The sequence below is a fragment of the Hyla sarda genome, chromosome 11 (assembly GCF_029499605.1).
Source record: "Hyla sarda isolate aHylSar1 chromosome 11, aHylSar1.hap1, whole genome shotgun sequence".
Taxonomy (NCBI): Eukaryota; Metazoa; Chordata; class Amphibia; order Anura; family Hylidae; genus Hyla; species Hyla sarda.
The window spans coordinates 34872092-34889434 of record NC_079199.1 but is presented as its reverse complement, the minus strand read 5'-3'; the positions used below and the strand labels follow the sequence as shown (position 1 = coordinate 34889434).

General features: G+C 43.5%; 1 protein-coding gene and 1 long non-coding RNA gene across 4 annotated transcripts in view; one reads left to right on the top strand and one right to left on the bottom strand.

Moving 5' to 3' along the window:
- SLC25A21 (solute carrier family 25 member 21) overlaps positions 1-17343 on the bottom strand; it is a 280764-nt gene that overhangs the window by 130432 nt on the left and 132989 nt on the right. The window contains exon 3 of one of the 2 annotated variants that reach the window (XM_056546239.1): positions 5930-5978. In XM_056546239.1, coding sequence (XP_056402214.1) covers positions 5930-5978 — 49 coding nt within the window. Of the gene's footprint in view, positions 1-5929; positions 5979-17343 lie in introns of those variants that run through there. The other variant, XM_056546245.1, reaches the window with a different exon arrangement.
- LOC130295457 (uncharacterized) overlaps positions 1-17343 on the top strand; it is a 50035-nt gene that overhangs the window by 15804 nt on the left and 16888 nt on the right. The window lies entirely within an intron of this gene.

The following is a 17343-nucleotide window of genomic DNA, read 5'->3' as shown; positions in this document are numbered from 1 at the left end:
ATTCCAGATAGCTAAATGAAAGGCTGATAGTGGTCCCAAGACCACTAGAATGGGGGACTCTGGTCCACTGCCTTCATAACCTTGATCAGCAGCCTTAGGTACTCCGGTGGAAACTTATTTTTAAATTATTTTTTTTTTTAAATCAACTGGTGCCAGAAAGTTGAACAGATTTATAAATTACTTCTATTAAAAAATCTTTAGTTTTCAGCAGCTAATAAGTACTGGAAGGATAAAGATTTTTTTAATAGAAGTAATTTACAAATCTGTTTAACTTTCTGGCACCAGTTGATAAAACAAAAAAAAAACAAAAAAATAGTTTTCCACCGGAGTACCCCTTTTAATGAGAAATGGTCAAGCAGGTGCACTGTTGCTTCATTTAAAGGGGTATTCCAGGCCAAAACTTTCTTTTTTATATATCAACTGGCTCCGGAAAGAAGTTAAAGAGATTTGTAAATTACTTCTATTAAAAAATCTTAATCCTTCCAATAGTTATTAGCTTCTGAAGTTGAGTTGTTATTTTCTGTCTAACTGCTCTCTGATGACTCCCGTCCCGGGAACTGTGCAGTTCCTATGGGGATATTCTCCCATCATGCACAGCTCCCGGGACGTGACATCATCATTGAGCAGTTAGAAAACTTCAGAAGCTAATAACTATTGGAAGGATTAAGATTTTTTTTAATAAAAGTAATTTACATATCTGTTTAACTTTCCGGAGCCAGTTGATATATATATAAAAAAAGGTTTTGCCTGGAATACCCCTTTAATCTTTACGGAAGTTATGGAAACATTAGGGTACGTTCACACACAGATTTGATGCGCAGGATTTGTAACTGACTATTAGAAGCTGTGCTCAGTCATTTGCAGCAGAAAATCCTGTGCATCAAATCTGCGTATGTGTGAATGTACCCTTAAGAGCTCATTCCCACTGCAGCAGGCAAAAGCAGAACAAGCTAGCGCTAAGATCGTTCGGAAAGGCTCCATCTCCATGGACGGCAATGCATTTACAGAGAAGATTCCACCAAAAAACATTCATTTTTTTGGCGGATTCTGGGATCCGGATTTTCCGTGGTGGACTGTTCATTGCAGAAATTTCATAGTGGAAATGGTGCAGCAGAATCCTATTAAAACCCATTGCTGCGCCACATTTTTAGCAGCAGAATTCTGCTCTGAAAATACGTAGTCTAAATGGGCCTTTAAACGCTCTCAGTCAGGTGTTTCCATAACACCTATAAAATTTAAAAAAATCTCCCTTAGGGCAGGGTGACACTGGGCGCATCTGCAGCGCATTGCATGCTGCGGATACACCGATGGCAGTAACAGAGGGACTACAGAGAGAGCTCCCAACTGCAGCCGTCCGCTCAGAGCGGCAGATTTCTACAACGGGAAATCTGACACAACAAGTAGACACGCAGAGCTACTCACCCGCAGCTTGGAGCTCTCTCTGCAGGCCTTCTGTGACTGCTGTCAGCGCATCCACAGTGTGAAATACGCTGGTGATGCGCCCTATGTGACCCTTCCCTTAGGATAAGTTCGCAGGTGCCTATTTTGCGACAAATTTCCTGAAGCCGATTTTGCTCCCCTTGGAAGTAAATGGAGTTGTGATACCACACACAACCCCGGGACAGGTGTGGTTCTGTTATGGGAAGAAATTAGCTCTGTTTTTTCTATACCTGGATATCCCCTTTAACTTCAGTGGGAGCTGAGCTGTAGTTACCCGGCGCCACATCTATACAATGAAGAGCGTCGGGTTACTGTGTAGTGTGGGGGATTCCACCCGCGACTACAGGTCACCTATCTACTTACCTACTATCACGGTTTTATGGCCGTTCAACCTTAACACTGCCTCCGCAGCAATCTGGTCTGATGAAGGTCTATTGTGGACCGAAATGTTACAACATTTATATTTTGGATTGCTAATAAAAATCTACACTTATTCAACCTCAAATGGTGTGCCATGTTTTCTCTTACATACCTTTAAAAGGAAAACTGTCAGCTTGCTCCCCCCGCACTAACCAGCGGTACTGGCTGGTAGTGCGGCGGACGCTGATCAGTTTCATGCCTACCGGGCCCAGATCCGCCCCGCCATTCGGCCGAAATCTTCTATTTTCTGTATCAGCTAATTAGGTGCTAACTGGCACAGGCGGGGTTACTGTCACTCTGACATCAGCGCCGCTCATTCGCAGCACCGCCCAGCTCATCAATATTCCTCCCTCCACCTCTCCCTCTTCATTACAGAGTGGGGAGAAGAGGGAGGGGATGAATATTGATAAGCTGGGTGGCGCGGAGGGCGATCGGCGCTAACGTCAGAGTGCCAGTTACACCGCCTGTGCCAGTTAGCACCTAATTAGCATGTGCAGAAAATGGAAGATTTCGGCCGAACGACAGGGCGGATCTGGACATGGTAGGCATCAAACTGATCAGCGTCCCCCGCACTATCAGCCAGTACCGCTGGTTAGTGCGGGAGGAGTAAGCTGACAATTTTCCTTTAAAGGATTGGGATTCCTACTAAAGCACCCACAACCATTAGAAAAGTGACGTAACACTGCTACATGTGTAGTGTGGAGCACCAAACAGTTGATCTGTGAAGGTGATGGGTGACAGCCCCCTGCCCATCAGCAATGAATGACCTATAGGCTATCAGACACGTCATCTCAGAGAAGCCCTTATATAAGCTTGCTACTGCCATATGTGAAGTATGTGTGAGGTAAACTTTATCCATAGTTGTGCCCCCATAACATTGTGGGTAAAGCTTATAACATACAATGTGTGATTTATTGACCATTGCTGTGTGCGACATATCTACAAAATTACCAGTAAAGTTACATTTCCATATTAGAAGGTGTATGCTGAATGACAATAGCAAGAGTCGTATGAATCATCCGTGTGTACATTGACTTGGCTGTTACACCCTATTGACAAACGGAACGTCAACCTCTCCTCATTCTGCGCAGTCTGTCAAAAGTGACAGTGGATAAAGTATATTGCCGAGTATGAATCGGCTAAACTGCTCCCCCCCCCCCCTCCATTGTGCCAGTCATACAGCGCTGACCTCTGCTTCACTTCATCCTCAGCACATGAATCAATCACTACATGTCAGAAGCTTCAGCCAAGCTGTCCTCTTAGGATGAAGAATAATCGGGTGGAGTTCAGACCTGAATAACCCCCTATGGCTGCCTTCAGTCAGAGCTGATCGTTCTTTAATACTGTAATTCAGGATTAATCCCGGGTAATCTTACCACTCCACAATCTGAATCAGTGACATTGCTATCAAAACCTATGAGGAGCTGGTCTCCTGTGGTGAGGAAATGCAAATACCTGCCAGGCGGAACAACAGAGGTGCAGCAGATGACCCCCCTCCATACACTGCATAGAATGTGGGCGTTTACTTATCTATGTTTAGATGTAGAATGTGGCCAGCCTGATGGTCAGGTTTAGGCAGGGGTCAAGTCCTGGAAAAAAAAAAAAAAAGTGAGGGAACTCATCCAAGATTTCCCCTCAAGGGCTGGTCCTGCTAATGGGAAAGGTGTACCTGCTGTGAAAAAAGTGCAGGAACTCAGTTCCCATGCGTTCCTGCCGGACTTGAGCCCTGGGTTTAGGTCCTGTTCTATAAACTTCTAAACTGGTTACTCCATGATTATAAGTTATCACCTTGGTGATAACCACATGATCAGTGGGGGTCAGAACAGTGGGACCTCCACCAATCATAAGAATGGGAGCCCTTTGTCCTTATAGTGCAGCGTTTCTCAACCATGGTGCCTCCAACTGTTGTAAAACTACAACTCGTAGCATGCCCAGACAGCCTCCGGCTGTCCGGGCATGCTATGAGTTGTAGTTGTACAACAGCCTGAGGGACCCTAATTGGTACACATTGCCAGTGTATATGCTCGGTCGCCACTTTATCAAAGGGGTACTCCGCTTGAAAACATTTTCTTTTAAATCAACTGGTGCCAGAAAGTTAAACAGATTTGTAAATTATTTCTATAAAAAAAATCGTAATCCTTCCAGTACTTTTCAGATGCTGTATACTACAGAGGAAGTTATTTTCTTTATGAATTTCTTTTCTGTCTGACCACAGTGCTCTCTGCTGACACCTCTGTCCATTTTAGGAACTGTCCAGAGCAGGATAGGTTTGCTATGGTAATTTGTCCATTTTAGGAACTGTCCAGAGTAGGAGCAGAGGTGTCAGCAGGAGCACTGTGGTCAGACAGAAAAGAAATTCAAAAAGGAAAGAACTTCCTGTGGAGCATACAGCAGCTGATAAGTACTGAAAAGATTAAGAATTTTAAATAGAAGTAATTTACAAATTTGTTTAACTTTCTGACAGCAGTTCATAAATTTTTTTTTCCCAGCGGAGTACCCCTTTAACTCTCTGTGGGACATCCATGGACCTCTATTTACGCAATTAGTGGACCCCACAAACCAATCAGTTAATTTTCTCCTATCCTATGGAAAGGGGGTAACTTTCAATATTGGGAGAACCCCAATAATGAAGATGTGCTTGTTAAATCATTTATCCCAAAATATCGTATATACTCGAGTATTAGCCATTCCAAATATAAGCCGAGGCACCTAATTTCACCCCAAAAACCTAGGAAAACCTATTGACTCGAGTATAAGCCTAGGGTGGGAAATACATCATCCTCCACCCCCCCGGTCATCATCCCGCCCTCCTCTGTCAACATCCCAACTCCCACTGTCATCATCCAGACCCCCCCCATCCCTCCTGTCATCATCCAGACCCCCCTCTTCCATCCATCATACAGATCCCCCTTGCCCCCCCATATCATTATCCAGATCCCCCTCATACCCCCCCATCATCATCCAGACCCCCCTCATCCCCCATCATACAGATCCCCCTCATACCCCCCTGTCATCATCCAGACCCCCCCTCATCCCCATCATACAGATCCCCCTTGCCCCCCATATCATTATCCAGATCCCCCTCATACCCCCCTGTCATCATCCAGACCCCCCTCACTTGTTGTCTACTCACCTCCCCAGTTGTAGCTCTGTCGGTCCTTCCCTAGCAGCCGTCCAATGTCGCTGCAGGGATCGCCCGACTTCTAGTGGGGAGGGTGAGCCGGTTCGGGCCATCCATCTTGACCGAGAGGCCCTCTTCTCTGCTGCGGGCTGGCCCCGGACTAGTGACGCTGCATTGATGCCACCGTGTAGGGACGCCCCTGACGTCATGGACGTCTGCTGCACACGGACATCCCTGCACAGCGGCGTCAATGCAGCGTCACCATTCCAGTGCCGGCCCGGAGCGGAGAAGAGGGCCTCTCCATCAAGATGGACGGCCCGGACGTGCTCACCCTTCCCACTGGAAGTAGATGGGCGACAATGGATGGCCCGGCGCATCCCCTCGCCACCCCCACCAGGATGCCTGCGATTCCCCCCCCCCCCATCACTCGAGTATAAGCCGGGGGGACGTTTTCGGCACGAAAAATGGTGCTGAAAAACTCGGCTTATACTAGAGTATATATGGTAAGCCATTTAAAGTTATATAATATCTATTAAATAAGTTAAATAAACAGTGCGTGCATAATCACACCGAAAGAATTAACATTTTCATTTTTCCGACGGGTGAATTTCTGCAGCAGAATTTTTAAATTCGGTAAATGTTAGTTTGTCAACGGAAGACCCATTCACACCAATGGTAGGTTAGTGCAGCGGAATCTGTGCGGAATTCGTGATGGTTCCATAGTGTGAACATACCCTTAGACTAGCTTGTCTAAGTTTATACTCTCTTCTAAGTTTTAGATAATTTTGGTAAGAAGGGCCCCAATATGTCAACATTGAGCTTGTAGGTCCCCTACCTGAAGGACTTTTACCACATTCACACTTTTTTTTTTTTGCATGATAAATAGTACACAACCCGTAAGGAGGTTCGGAAATTGTCTTTTATCTCAATGTCCGTGCCCAAACTTACCGTGTTTTTACCACATCTAGGGGGTGCATGAGGCAAATTTCCACCAGACCTGTAAAAAAAATTAAGAAATAACGTCATCAGTACAAAACAAAGATGTATATAGGTTTGTTTCCATATTGTATAAACGTACAATACATGTATATTACAGGCACTCTTAATGTGCCTCCTATTAACGGGGATCCATTAAGCCTTAAATGATAAGCCAATTGTGGGGTATTTAGGGTGTCTCATTGCCAAGACCCTTCACAATTAGTGGTCATCATTGGGGTATGTAACCAGCTTGACTCCAGCATTACACGGCAACAGAGTTTTAATGTAATGCACCGCTCTCCCCGATAGGGTGCACCGATAGGGGTTGTCCAAAGTAGACCGACTTGTTACAGGGGTTATCCAGAATAAGATAAATATAGCTGTTGTCTTCCTAAATCAGCACCACGTCTGCCCTCAGGTTGTGTGTGGTTTTGCAGCTCTGCTCCCACTAATTTCAATAGAACTGAGTTTTTCGACAGGTAGGGTCACAAGTGCCGTATTTTGCTGCGCATTGGCTGCTGCGTATTTTCCTACCCATTGAAGTCAATGGGTTGCAAAATACACAGTTGATTTTGCTCATTGACTTCAACGGTCAGGATAATACGCAGCAACAAAATACGCTACTTGTGACCCTACCCTAAAATTGGATAACTCCTTTAGGGTATATTTACAGGTACTGTATATGCAGATTTTCTGCTGCAGATTTCATGTGGACCTCCTCTTTGGGAAGACCACCATCTTGTCCAGAAAAGATTTTTTATGATGAATTTCAATTCCACCATTTATTATACATTCTTTAAGAAGACTATTCCCCCCCTAGAAGATCCTTTTTATGCAATTTTGGGTGGTCGCCTTAAAGAGGTTTTACTGTAACAAATCTGCAGCAAATACAATGTGACTGTACCCTTAAAAGGGGTTCTCCAGTGGAAATAATTTTTTTTAGATCAACTGGTGCCAGAAAGTTAAACAGATTTGTAAATTAGGGAAATGTAGATATGTGTAGCTCAACCGCAAAAAATGATCGAGGTTAACTAAAAGCTCTCCCCCACAGAGAGATATAGAAAAATGATAAAAATAGGATATTAGTCCTCAGCTCAATACCAAAAAAGATTAATGGGGGATGTCTGGTATCAATGATAGAGAAAAAGAGAAACACAATTGGTATATAAATGATATTTAATAGATATTAAATCATGCGTTCCCGCAGGGCCCTACGGTGGCGCACAATTGGTTAAAAAGTAATAAATATAAAAAATGCAACAAGTTATTACACTACAGAGCGAAAGGTACTCCTAATAACAAATGTATCTATTAGTATAATGATACACTGGGTGATGATGTGACATACAATGTTACTCTGATCAGAATGGTAGTAAATTCAATGTGCACAAAAAAAGAATAAATATAAAACGTTCCTCCTGGAAAGAAAATGACTTGATAGAAAAAATAATAATAAAAAATAATAATAAAAAATGCAAAGACTTTTTTGCATTTTTTATTATTATTTTTTCTATCAAGTCATTTTCTTTCCAGGAGGAACGTTTTATATTTATTCTTTTTTTGTGCACATTGAATTTACTACCATTCTGATCAGAGTAACATTGTATGTCACATCATCACCCAGTGTATCATTATACTAATAGATACATTTGTTATTAGGAGTACCTTTCGCTCTGTAGTGTAATAACTTGTTGCATTTTTTATATTTATTACTTTTTAACCAATTGTGCGCCACCGTAGGGCCCTGCGGGAACGCATGATTTAATATCTATTAAATATCATTTATATACCAATTGTGTTTCTCTTTTTCTCTATCATTGATACCAGACATCCCCCATTAATCTTTTTTGGTATTGAGCTGAGGACTAATATCCTATTTTTAAGATTTGTAAATTACTTCTATAAAAAAAATCTTAATCCTTCCAGTTCTTATGAGCTGCTGAATGCTTCACAGTAAGTTCTTTTCTTTTTGAATTTCCTTTCTGTCTGACCACAGTGCTCTCTGCTGACACCACTGTCCATGTCAGGAACTGTCCAGAGCAGGAGTAAAGCTATCCTGCTCTGGACATTTTCCTGACATGGACAGAGGGGTCAGCAGAGAGCAGCTGTGGTCAGACAGAAAATAAATTCTAAAAGAAAAGAACTTCCTGTGGAGCATACAGCAGCTCATAAGTACTGGAAAGATTAAGCGTTTTTAATAAAAGTAATTTACATATCTGTATAACTTTCTGGCACCAGTTGATTTAAAAAAAAGAAAAATTTTTTTTTCCCCACTGGAGTAACCCTTTAAGGTCCAGGCTATCCTGGTCTAGACTATCAGACTGGGATCTAGGACTATGACACCACAGTCATGAATATAAATAAATCTATATCTCGATAGTAGTATAGCACCATCCTATATGGCAGCATTCTCCATAGAAAGTTTTTACGTACGGCGGTCCCTGTCCCCAGTGGGGAGGACACACACATAAACCATTGTTTTCTTAACAGAAGCTTCTTCTGGTAATATACCCGGCACTGAACACTTATGGATCCAAGTCTTGTTTGGGTGAAAAATGATCCCTTAGACAAGTAAAACGCTGTCATTTAGAGGTAAATCAGTGCAGACGACATTCTTTCCTCGGCGGGATCCCATTACCTTACTGATAACTGATAACAGCTGTTATTCCTTTCACTACAAGACAATGCATCAAGAAATGATGAAGGATCATCACATGTCACAAATGGAAAGTCCCATCAAGAATCCATAAGGGTTAAATGTGATGGTGTTTTAAGGTCTGAAGTTGGAGAGTATATCACGTGGTGTTTTACCCACAGCGATCAGCTACAACCGTGGTCTCAAACTGTGGCCCTCCGGATGTTGCAACACTTCAACTCCCAGCATGCCCAGACAGTCGTTGGCTGTCCGGGCATGCTGGGAGTTGAAGTGTTGCAACATCTGGACTGCCACAAATTGAGACCACTGAGCTACAATCTGTGGGAGAGTCCACCAGTATGCATTCAATTTCCCTACAGCGCCACCACAGGTGAAATTAAGTATTACACAGTTTTCATAGTGTCTCATGTTAGGGGTGTGAATTGCCAAGAATTTGGCGATACGATTCGAATCGCTATACCAGTGTGGCGATTCGATATATATCCCGATATATCGCGATACTGTCTAGGTGACGATACATCACGATATATCCCGATACATTGCCCATCAGGGAGCATTCACAGATCCCTTTAGACGCCGCTGTCAGCTTTGACAGCGGCGATCTAGTAGTCCAACGCGCACGTTTCTCATTTTATCCCGTCCGGGCTGCAAAATAAAAGAAAACACACTTTCTCTTACCTGCCAACGAGCCCCCGTAGCTCCGGTACACTCCGGTACAAGTGTTCGGTCTCCGGACTGTATTCTTCTTACTTCCTGTTAGCCCGGCACGTCACACGGAGCTTCAGCCTATCACCAGCCGAGGTAGGACATCGCTGCGGCCGGTGATAGGCTGAAGCTCTGTGTGACGTGTCGGGCTAACAGGAAGTAAGAAGAATACAGCCCGGGGACCAAACACCTGTACCGGAGCTCCGGGGGCTCGTTGGCAGGTAAGAGAAAGTGTGTTTTCTTTTATTTTGCAGCCCGGACGGGATAAAATGAGAAAAGTGCTCGCCGGAGTACTCCTTTAATAGCCAGCCGCAGCGATCGCCACTGAGAACAGCTGGGGGCCGCAGAGTATGGAGCGGGCACGAGTCGGAGCCCGCTCCGTACACCCAGAGCGCCGCCGCATCAGATCCGGCCTGCCCGGCTCCACAAATGTGGAACTTGTATCTCCTGATGCCCGGGACATGCTGTTCCGGGCGTCAGGAGATACAAATTCCACATTCCTAAAAGAATAGATTCAAAAATATTTTGAATCGATTCAGTATCGCCAAATGAAAAAATCGCGATAATCGGAAAATCTGTAATCGATTTTTTCTTACATCCCTATCTCACGTGGTCCATGTATAATGCATAGATATGTTGGCATCTCTAGAGAAAGACAAGGGCCTCTATTCAAGAACAGGTGAGCCGGACCACGCAGGGCCGGCTCTGCCTATAGGCAAAATAGGCAGCCGCCTACAGTGCCCTCTTTATGGGAGGCGCCGCTCTGCCTGCTGCAAGAAAGTTAGACAACCAGCATCCGAACCACTCGCTCAGCCAGGAGCATTAGGAGGAGGATTGTCACCCATTGTTTGTTACATTGTCACCCCAGTAGTATGCTAATTACATGAGGAGGGGGCTTGTAACAGTGTCACCCCAGAAATAGGGAGGGCATGCCAAAAGGTGGAGTCCAGGGGGAGACCATATTAGATTTTGTCTAGGGTGGCAAAAATCCTTGCACCAGCCCTGGGATCATGGCTCAGAGACAGGAATTTAGGGCTGAAACAACTAATCGAGTAATGGTCATCTGCAGTGTAAATACATTTATCCCCTTAACCACAGGATAGGGGATAAGTGTCTGATTGTGGGGGTCCGAACGATGGGACCTCCCACAATCTCCTGCAGACGGCCGACACGCCTCCGGTATAAGTTATCGGCTATTTCTCTCCCCCCCCCCCCCCCCGGACGCTTTAAATCAATGAACTGCAGAGGCTTTTGCGGGTCCACAGACGCTGACGCCACCCGCTTCTCTCCGCCTGCCTGTCCTGGGGTCCTATTGAGTCCAACCACCACTGTTGCTGCCCCCCCCTACCTATCCTCTGGCCCAAGACCGCCGCTCGCTTCTCTCCCCCTGCCGGTCCTGAGTCCAACCACCGCTGCTTCCCCATTGCCTCCCCCATCCCCGGTTTTATAGTTACCTGTTCCCGGGTTCCGCGCTACTTCTGACTCCGGCGGAATCCTGAGCTGTCACTGTGCACACTGACAGTGACGTCGCGTTGAGGACGTCACTCTTCATTGCGCAGCGCACAGCCATAGCGCAGGGCGCTGCAGGAGCCAGAAGTAGCGCGGAACTCGGGAACAGGTAATTATAAAACCGGGGATGGGGGGGGGGGGGTTGGGGGGATAGGTCGGGTCATGATCGGCATATCAGTAAGGTAATTGCCGGTACCGTCCAAAATCGTGAATATCGGCAGATATCGGCCAAACCGATAATCGGTCGATCCCTACTGGAAAGACTACATAACTTTTTAATTTACAAACAAAAGGGTGCTTTTTAAAAGTTTTTGGCCAATTCACATTTGTCTGGTATATGAAACACCCCTAAGTAATTTTTGTGTAGTTCGTAAGAGACTCGATGACCAAAAATGACCACCCGAACCTTGCAGAATGTCTTAGGCTGGGTTCAAACTGGACATGTCTGGCTCAGTGGACCCAACTAGGGTTGCCATCTCTCTTGCCAAAAAAAAATGACTGCTTTTTTGCCAATTCTGACCAGTATAACTTTTTTTTATTTCTCCTTATATGGGGCTGTATGAGGGCTCATTTTCCTCCCCCGATCTGTAGTTTTCAACAGTACCATTTTTGTTTTGATATGACTTTTTGTACGCTTTTTTTTTTATATTAGATCTGTTGCAGTTAGTTACTAACTACAACTCCCAGCATGCCCGATACAGCCTGTGGCTCAGCAGCTGCCTAAACAAAAACTACAACTCCTAGCATGTTGAACTATATAGTAGTATAAATAGTATAGGTCAGTGTTTCCCAAACTGGGGTGCCTTCAGCTGTTGCAAAACTACAACTCCCAGCATGCCCGGACAGCCAACGGCTGTCCGGGCATGCTGAGAGTTGTAGTCTTGCAACAGCTGGAGGCACCCCAGTTTGGGAAACACTGATATAGGTTATAGTGCAACATTCCGGGATTTGCAGGATTGCTTGGATAAATACTGTTGCATAGCCGGTATTTTTAGTATAAAAATACCGGCCAGGTGGCAACCTTAGCCGCCACTGATGACAAAGTGACATCCATTGTCTAGGATTCAGCATCCATTATATCTGCACACTGGACAGGGGGAATGCAGCAAGATGTATTCTCCCGTCCCGCACCCCTTGCAATGTGTCTGGCGATCCGATGCCTAAATTAAAGCGCCGGATATGAAATGATTGGGATCAGTTCTACCATCAGTTTTTCTAGAAGCCGTCGCATGCTTTGCTTTTTCTTTCCTTCTGCGCATGTTTTATCATGGTCCTTTTCTGGCTGTGCCGGCTGTAGCAGTAGCTGGGGGTCAGCAGGACTGACAGCATCCCCCACCGCCAGGTGAGCCGGCAGTGACAGATGCAAACAGGCAGCTTGTAATTAGCTGGATTTCCGCCAAACCAAATATTTCAGATCAGTTTCCTTAACAATCTGCTTTAATCATTTATTAATAGGCTTTCTGGCTGGGATACAAAAGGTGAGGTTGAAATAACAGAAGAATGCCAACCAATAAATCATCACAAGCTTGCAGTGCTGACACAGGGCTAACCTCTTCAAGTGCTGCTCGGGCAGAATAGGCAGCCGCCTAGAGCGCCCTCTTGAGGGGGGCGCTGCTCTCCCTGCCAAAAGAAATGTAGCCAGTCAGCATTCAAACCAACCACTCACAGCCAGCACCGCTTCCACCCCAGTTGCAAGGAGATTATATGAGCAGGGGGTTTGTTTCAGTGTGTCAGTCACCCCAGTGGTAAGGAGATTACATGAGGAGGAGGTTTGTTACAGCATGTCACCCCAGTAGTTAGGAGATTACATGAGGAGGAGGTTTGTTACAGTGAGTCACCCTTAGTAGTAAGGAGATTAAATGAGGAGGAGGTTTGTTACAGTGTGTCACCCCAGTAGTTAGGAGATTACATGAGGAGGAGGTTTGTTACAGTGTGTTACCACAGAAGTAAGGATATTACATGAGGAGGAGGTTTGTTACAGTGTTTCACCCCAGTAGTAAGGAGATTACATGAGGAGGAGGTTGTTACAGTGTGTCACCCTTAGTAGTAAGGAGATTACATGAGGAGGAGGTTTGTTACAGTGTGTTACCACAGAAGTAAGGAGATTACATGAGGAGGAGGTTTGTTACAGTGTGTCACCCCAGTATTAAGGAGATTACATGAGGAGGAGGTTTGTTACAGTGTGTCACCCCAGTATTAAGGAGATTACATGAGGAAAAGGTTTGTTACAGTGTATCACCCCAGTAGTAAAGAGATTACATTGGGAGGGTGTTTGTTACAGTGTGTCACTGCAGTAGTAAAAATGGGGCGTGTGAAAGGGGGCGGAGACAATGGGTGGGGTCAAGGGGGCAGAAAAATTAGCTTTCGCCTAGGGTGGCAAAGATCCTTGCACCAGCCCTGTGCTCGGGCCACAATCAGGGCACCCTTTTATGCCAACCTGTCTGCCATTTCCTCCCTGCCTGACCATGGAAGATCATTTAGTACCAAGTGGACAGAAAACACTTTACTGTGCAGAAATAGCAAATCGCCAGATATATACGGTCATCAGAAACAGAGAAACAGTCAACAGCACAGGAGTGTTCTCCCAATAACCTGTGACTATGGGGAATTTCAAGTTACCCATATTTGCATACAGAATCCATCATCACCATCCAGAATAAAATGCATTACCCTCCATGTAAAGAGACAGACTGTCATAACCTCGTGACAAGTGGATGTCATCCTGCGGAGCTATGAGACAATGCAGCAGCCTGTACTGCGCTGAGGGGTCAGACAGGACAAGTAAATAGAATGTACAATTCCTCAAAGCACAGCAGAAGGTCATCACAACGCAGCATCGTAGGCACCGCTCAACGATAACCTACATGAAGAAAACATTTATTTTACAATTCTGACAAATCTGATCGGATATCGAACTTTTATTTATTTATTTTATATATATTTTAGTGGTGGCGTAGTAAAAAAAAAAAAAACCTCACTCACTCATTCTAACCATGTCCCCTGCAAAGTCTAAAAAAAAAAAATCAATAACCCCTTTAAAGTGTCAGGATTACTAAAGCCCTATCAAGGCATACAGACATCATTGAGCAGTGTGTCCCAAGCAGGGTGCCCCCAGTTGTGTCAAAGGTACAACTCCCAACATGCCTGGACAGCCCTTGGCTGGGAGTTGTAGTTTTGCAACGGAGATTTATACCCGTCACTTCGGCTTCGGCAGATATATCAGGTTCTCTCTTTCATTTCAAACCCTTAAAGGGGTATTCCAGTGGAAAACAATTTTTTTTAATCAACTGGTGCCAGAAAGTTAAACAGATTTGTAAATTACTTCTATTTTAAAATGTTAATCCTTCCAGTACTTATCAGCTGCTATATGTTCCACAGGAAGTTCTTTTCTTTTTGACTGACCACAGTGCTCTCTGCTGACACCTCTGTGCATTTCAGGAACTGTCCAGAGCAAGAGCAAATCCCCATAGCAAACCTCTCCTGCTCTGGTCAATTCCGGACATGGACAGAGGTGTCAGCAGAGAGCACTGTGAGCAGACTGGAAAGAAATTCAGCAAAAAGAACTTCCTCTGTATTATACAGCAGCTGATAAGTACTGCAAGGATTAAGATTTTAATATAGAATTAATTTACAAATCTGTTTAACTTTCTGGCACCAGTTGATAAAAAATAATAATAATAATAATTTTCCCCCAGAGCATCCCTTTAACCCCTTAAGGACCACAGTTTTTTTTCAATTTTTGCACTTTAGTTTCTTCCTCCTCACCTTCCAAAAATCATAACGCTTTCAATTTTCCACCTACAGACCCATATGAGGGCTTGCTTTTTGCGCCACCAATTTTACTTTGTAACGACATCAATCATTTCACCACAAAATCTACGACGAAACCAGAAAAAAAAATATTTGTGGGGCTAAATTGGAAAAAAAAAAGAAACAAAAAAACAGCATTTTGTAAGTTTTGGGTATTCTGACTTTTTTTGTAAAAGTGACACCTTATCCTAAGTCTGTAGGTCCATACAAATAAAATGATACCCAACTTATATAGGTTTGATTTGGTTTTACTTCTGTTAAACAATTATAACTTCATGCACAAAAATGAGTAGGTTAAAAATTTCCTTTTCTGGCCCCTATAACTTTTTCATTTTTCCATATACAGGGATGTATGAGGGCTCATTCTTTGTGCCATGAACTGAAGTTTTTATTGGTACCATTTTTGTTTTGATGTGACTTTTTGATTGGTTTTTATACTTTTTTAGGGTTTACGAAGTGACCAAAAATGCGCAATTTTGGACTATGGTATTCTTTTCAAGTATACGCCATTGACCATGCAGTTTAATTAACATTATATTCTTATAGTTCGGACATTTACTCACACAGCGGTACCACATATGTTTATTTTTTATTATGTTTACATATTTTTCATATGGAATTTGGGAAAAGGGGGGTGGATGTAAACTTTTAATGTATGTAAGTAAGTAAGGGGTTAATGTGTGTTTTTTGAAACTTTTATTAAACTTTTTTTTTTTTTTTTTTACACTTTTAGCCCCTTAGATTCCTCATACAGATCAATGTGGTTCCATAGAACTCCACTGATCTGTGTGATCTGCACTCGATTGCTAAAGCCTAGTCCTGCCAGGCTTTATCAATCCAAGAGCCAGGACAAACACAGAAGGAGAGTTAAGCCCTCCAGCTAAATCACCAGTGGATCGACCCCCCCCCCCCCCGTGATCGCATTGCAGGGGGGCCAATCCACCCTAGTGGACCACCAGGGAGTGTTTAAATGTGCCTTTCGACACCGCTGTCAGCTTTGACAGTGACGATCTAAAGGGTTAATAGCTGGCCGCGGCAATCGCTGCATGTCGGCTATTAACGCCAGCCCTCAGCTACAAGAATCAGCTGGGGGACAGTCGAAAGTCCGCGCCATACACGGTTAACGGTATTCAGGTATTAAGGTATTCAGGTTTTAAAAATAATTTTATTTTAATACGACTTTTACCCTAACTTACTAATCTAGTGTTCTTACAAGTTGTACTGGCTTCAGTATGCTTTTGCTTGATTCACACATGAAGTTGTGAATGTGAATGGCATAAAAATATCAAAGTCCAAAATTGCAGATTTTTGGCCACATCACATTCCAGAAAAGAACAGAGTAAAAAAAAAATAAAGTAATTAACAAGTCACAAATATACAAAATGCTAAATGAATGGAAAAAAAATGTGTATGCCCTTCAAAAAATAAACATTGGGGCAAAAATCACAGAATTGTGAGACCACCATGAAACACAGGTACAGACACTATATTATGAACTACACTAACTTTACAGCCCCTGTAGCACAGTCAAATAAAGAAATCCCGGAATACCCCTTTGAAGTGAATGGAGTTGTAATACCACACATAACCTGAGGACAGGTGTGGTGCTGTTTTTTGAAGAAATTAGCTCAGTTTTTCTTTTTTTATTGCTTGATAACTCCTTTAATAGGTCTTGACTTGAGCATGGAACTTGCTGGACATTGTATGGTTCGACTCAACAGCCTAGCGTAGACTTGCATTTCTCCAGGCCTGATCTAAAGAACAGGAGAGTAGCATTACAGGTACACTTTAATGGAGCCAAATTAGTATTTTTTCGGAGTAAGGACGTGGTTCAATGTAGACAATCCATATTCACATGACCTATTAAAACATCCAGATGTATCAGAGACTTATGATATCCTCTACCAACCAGAGAGCGGCCAAGTAAGAGTCTCATCCATTAGATGCTTTCTGGTGGCAAGAGCCATGGTTATGAGATTATTTTTTAAGAAAAGGTTGTCTTTGTTTGACCCTTATATACCTTTAGCCAGGTACTGGATGGTCAACATGGACCACAATGGACCCAACCTTAAAGGGATTATCCAGGAAAAAAAAACTTTTTTAATATATCAACTGGCTCCAGAAAGTTAAACAGATTTGTAAATTACTTCTATAAAAAAATCGTAATCCTTTCAGTACTTATGAGCTGCTGAAGTTAAGTTGTTTTTTTCTGTCTAAGTGCTCTCTGATGACACGTGTCTCCGGAACTGTCCAGAGTAGAAGCAAATCCCCATAGCAAACCTCTTGCAGAGATGTCAGCAGAGAGCACTGTTGCCAGACAGAAAAAAAACAACTCAACTTCAGCAGCTGATAATTATTGGAAGGATTAAGATTTTTTAATAGAAGTAATTTACAAATCTGTTTAACTTTCTAGAGCCAGTTGATTATATATATATATATATATATATATATATATATATATATATATATATATACACACACACATATATACATATATATAAGTTTTTTTCCTGGATAACCCCTAAAAGCGGTACTCCGCCAATAGACATCTCATGCCCTATCCAAAGGATAGGGGATAAGATATCTGATTGCAGGGGTCTTAAAGCTGGGACACCCACAATCTCTGTGCAGCATCATTTAGAACTCTGGGTGCAGGCAGCAGGGGTCGTGATGTCTCGACAACACCCCATGTGATGTCCCGCCA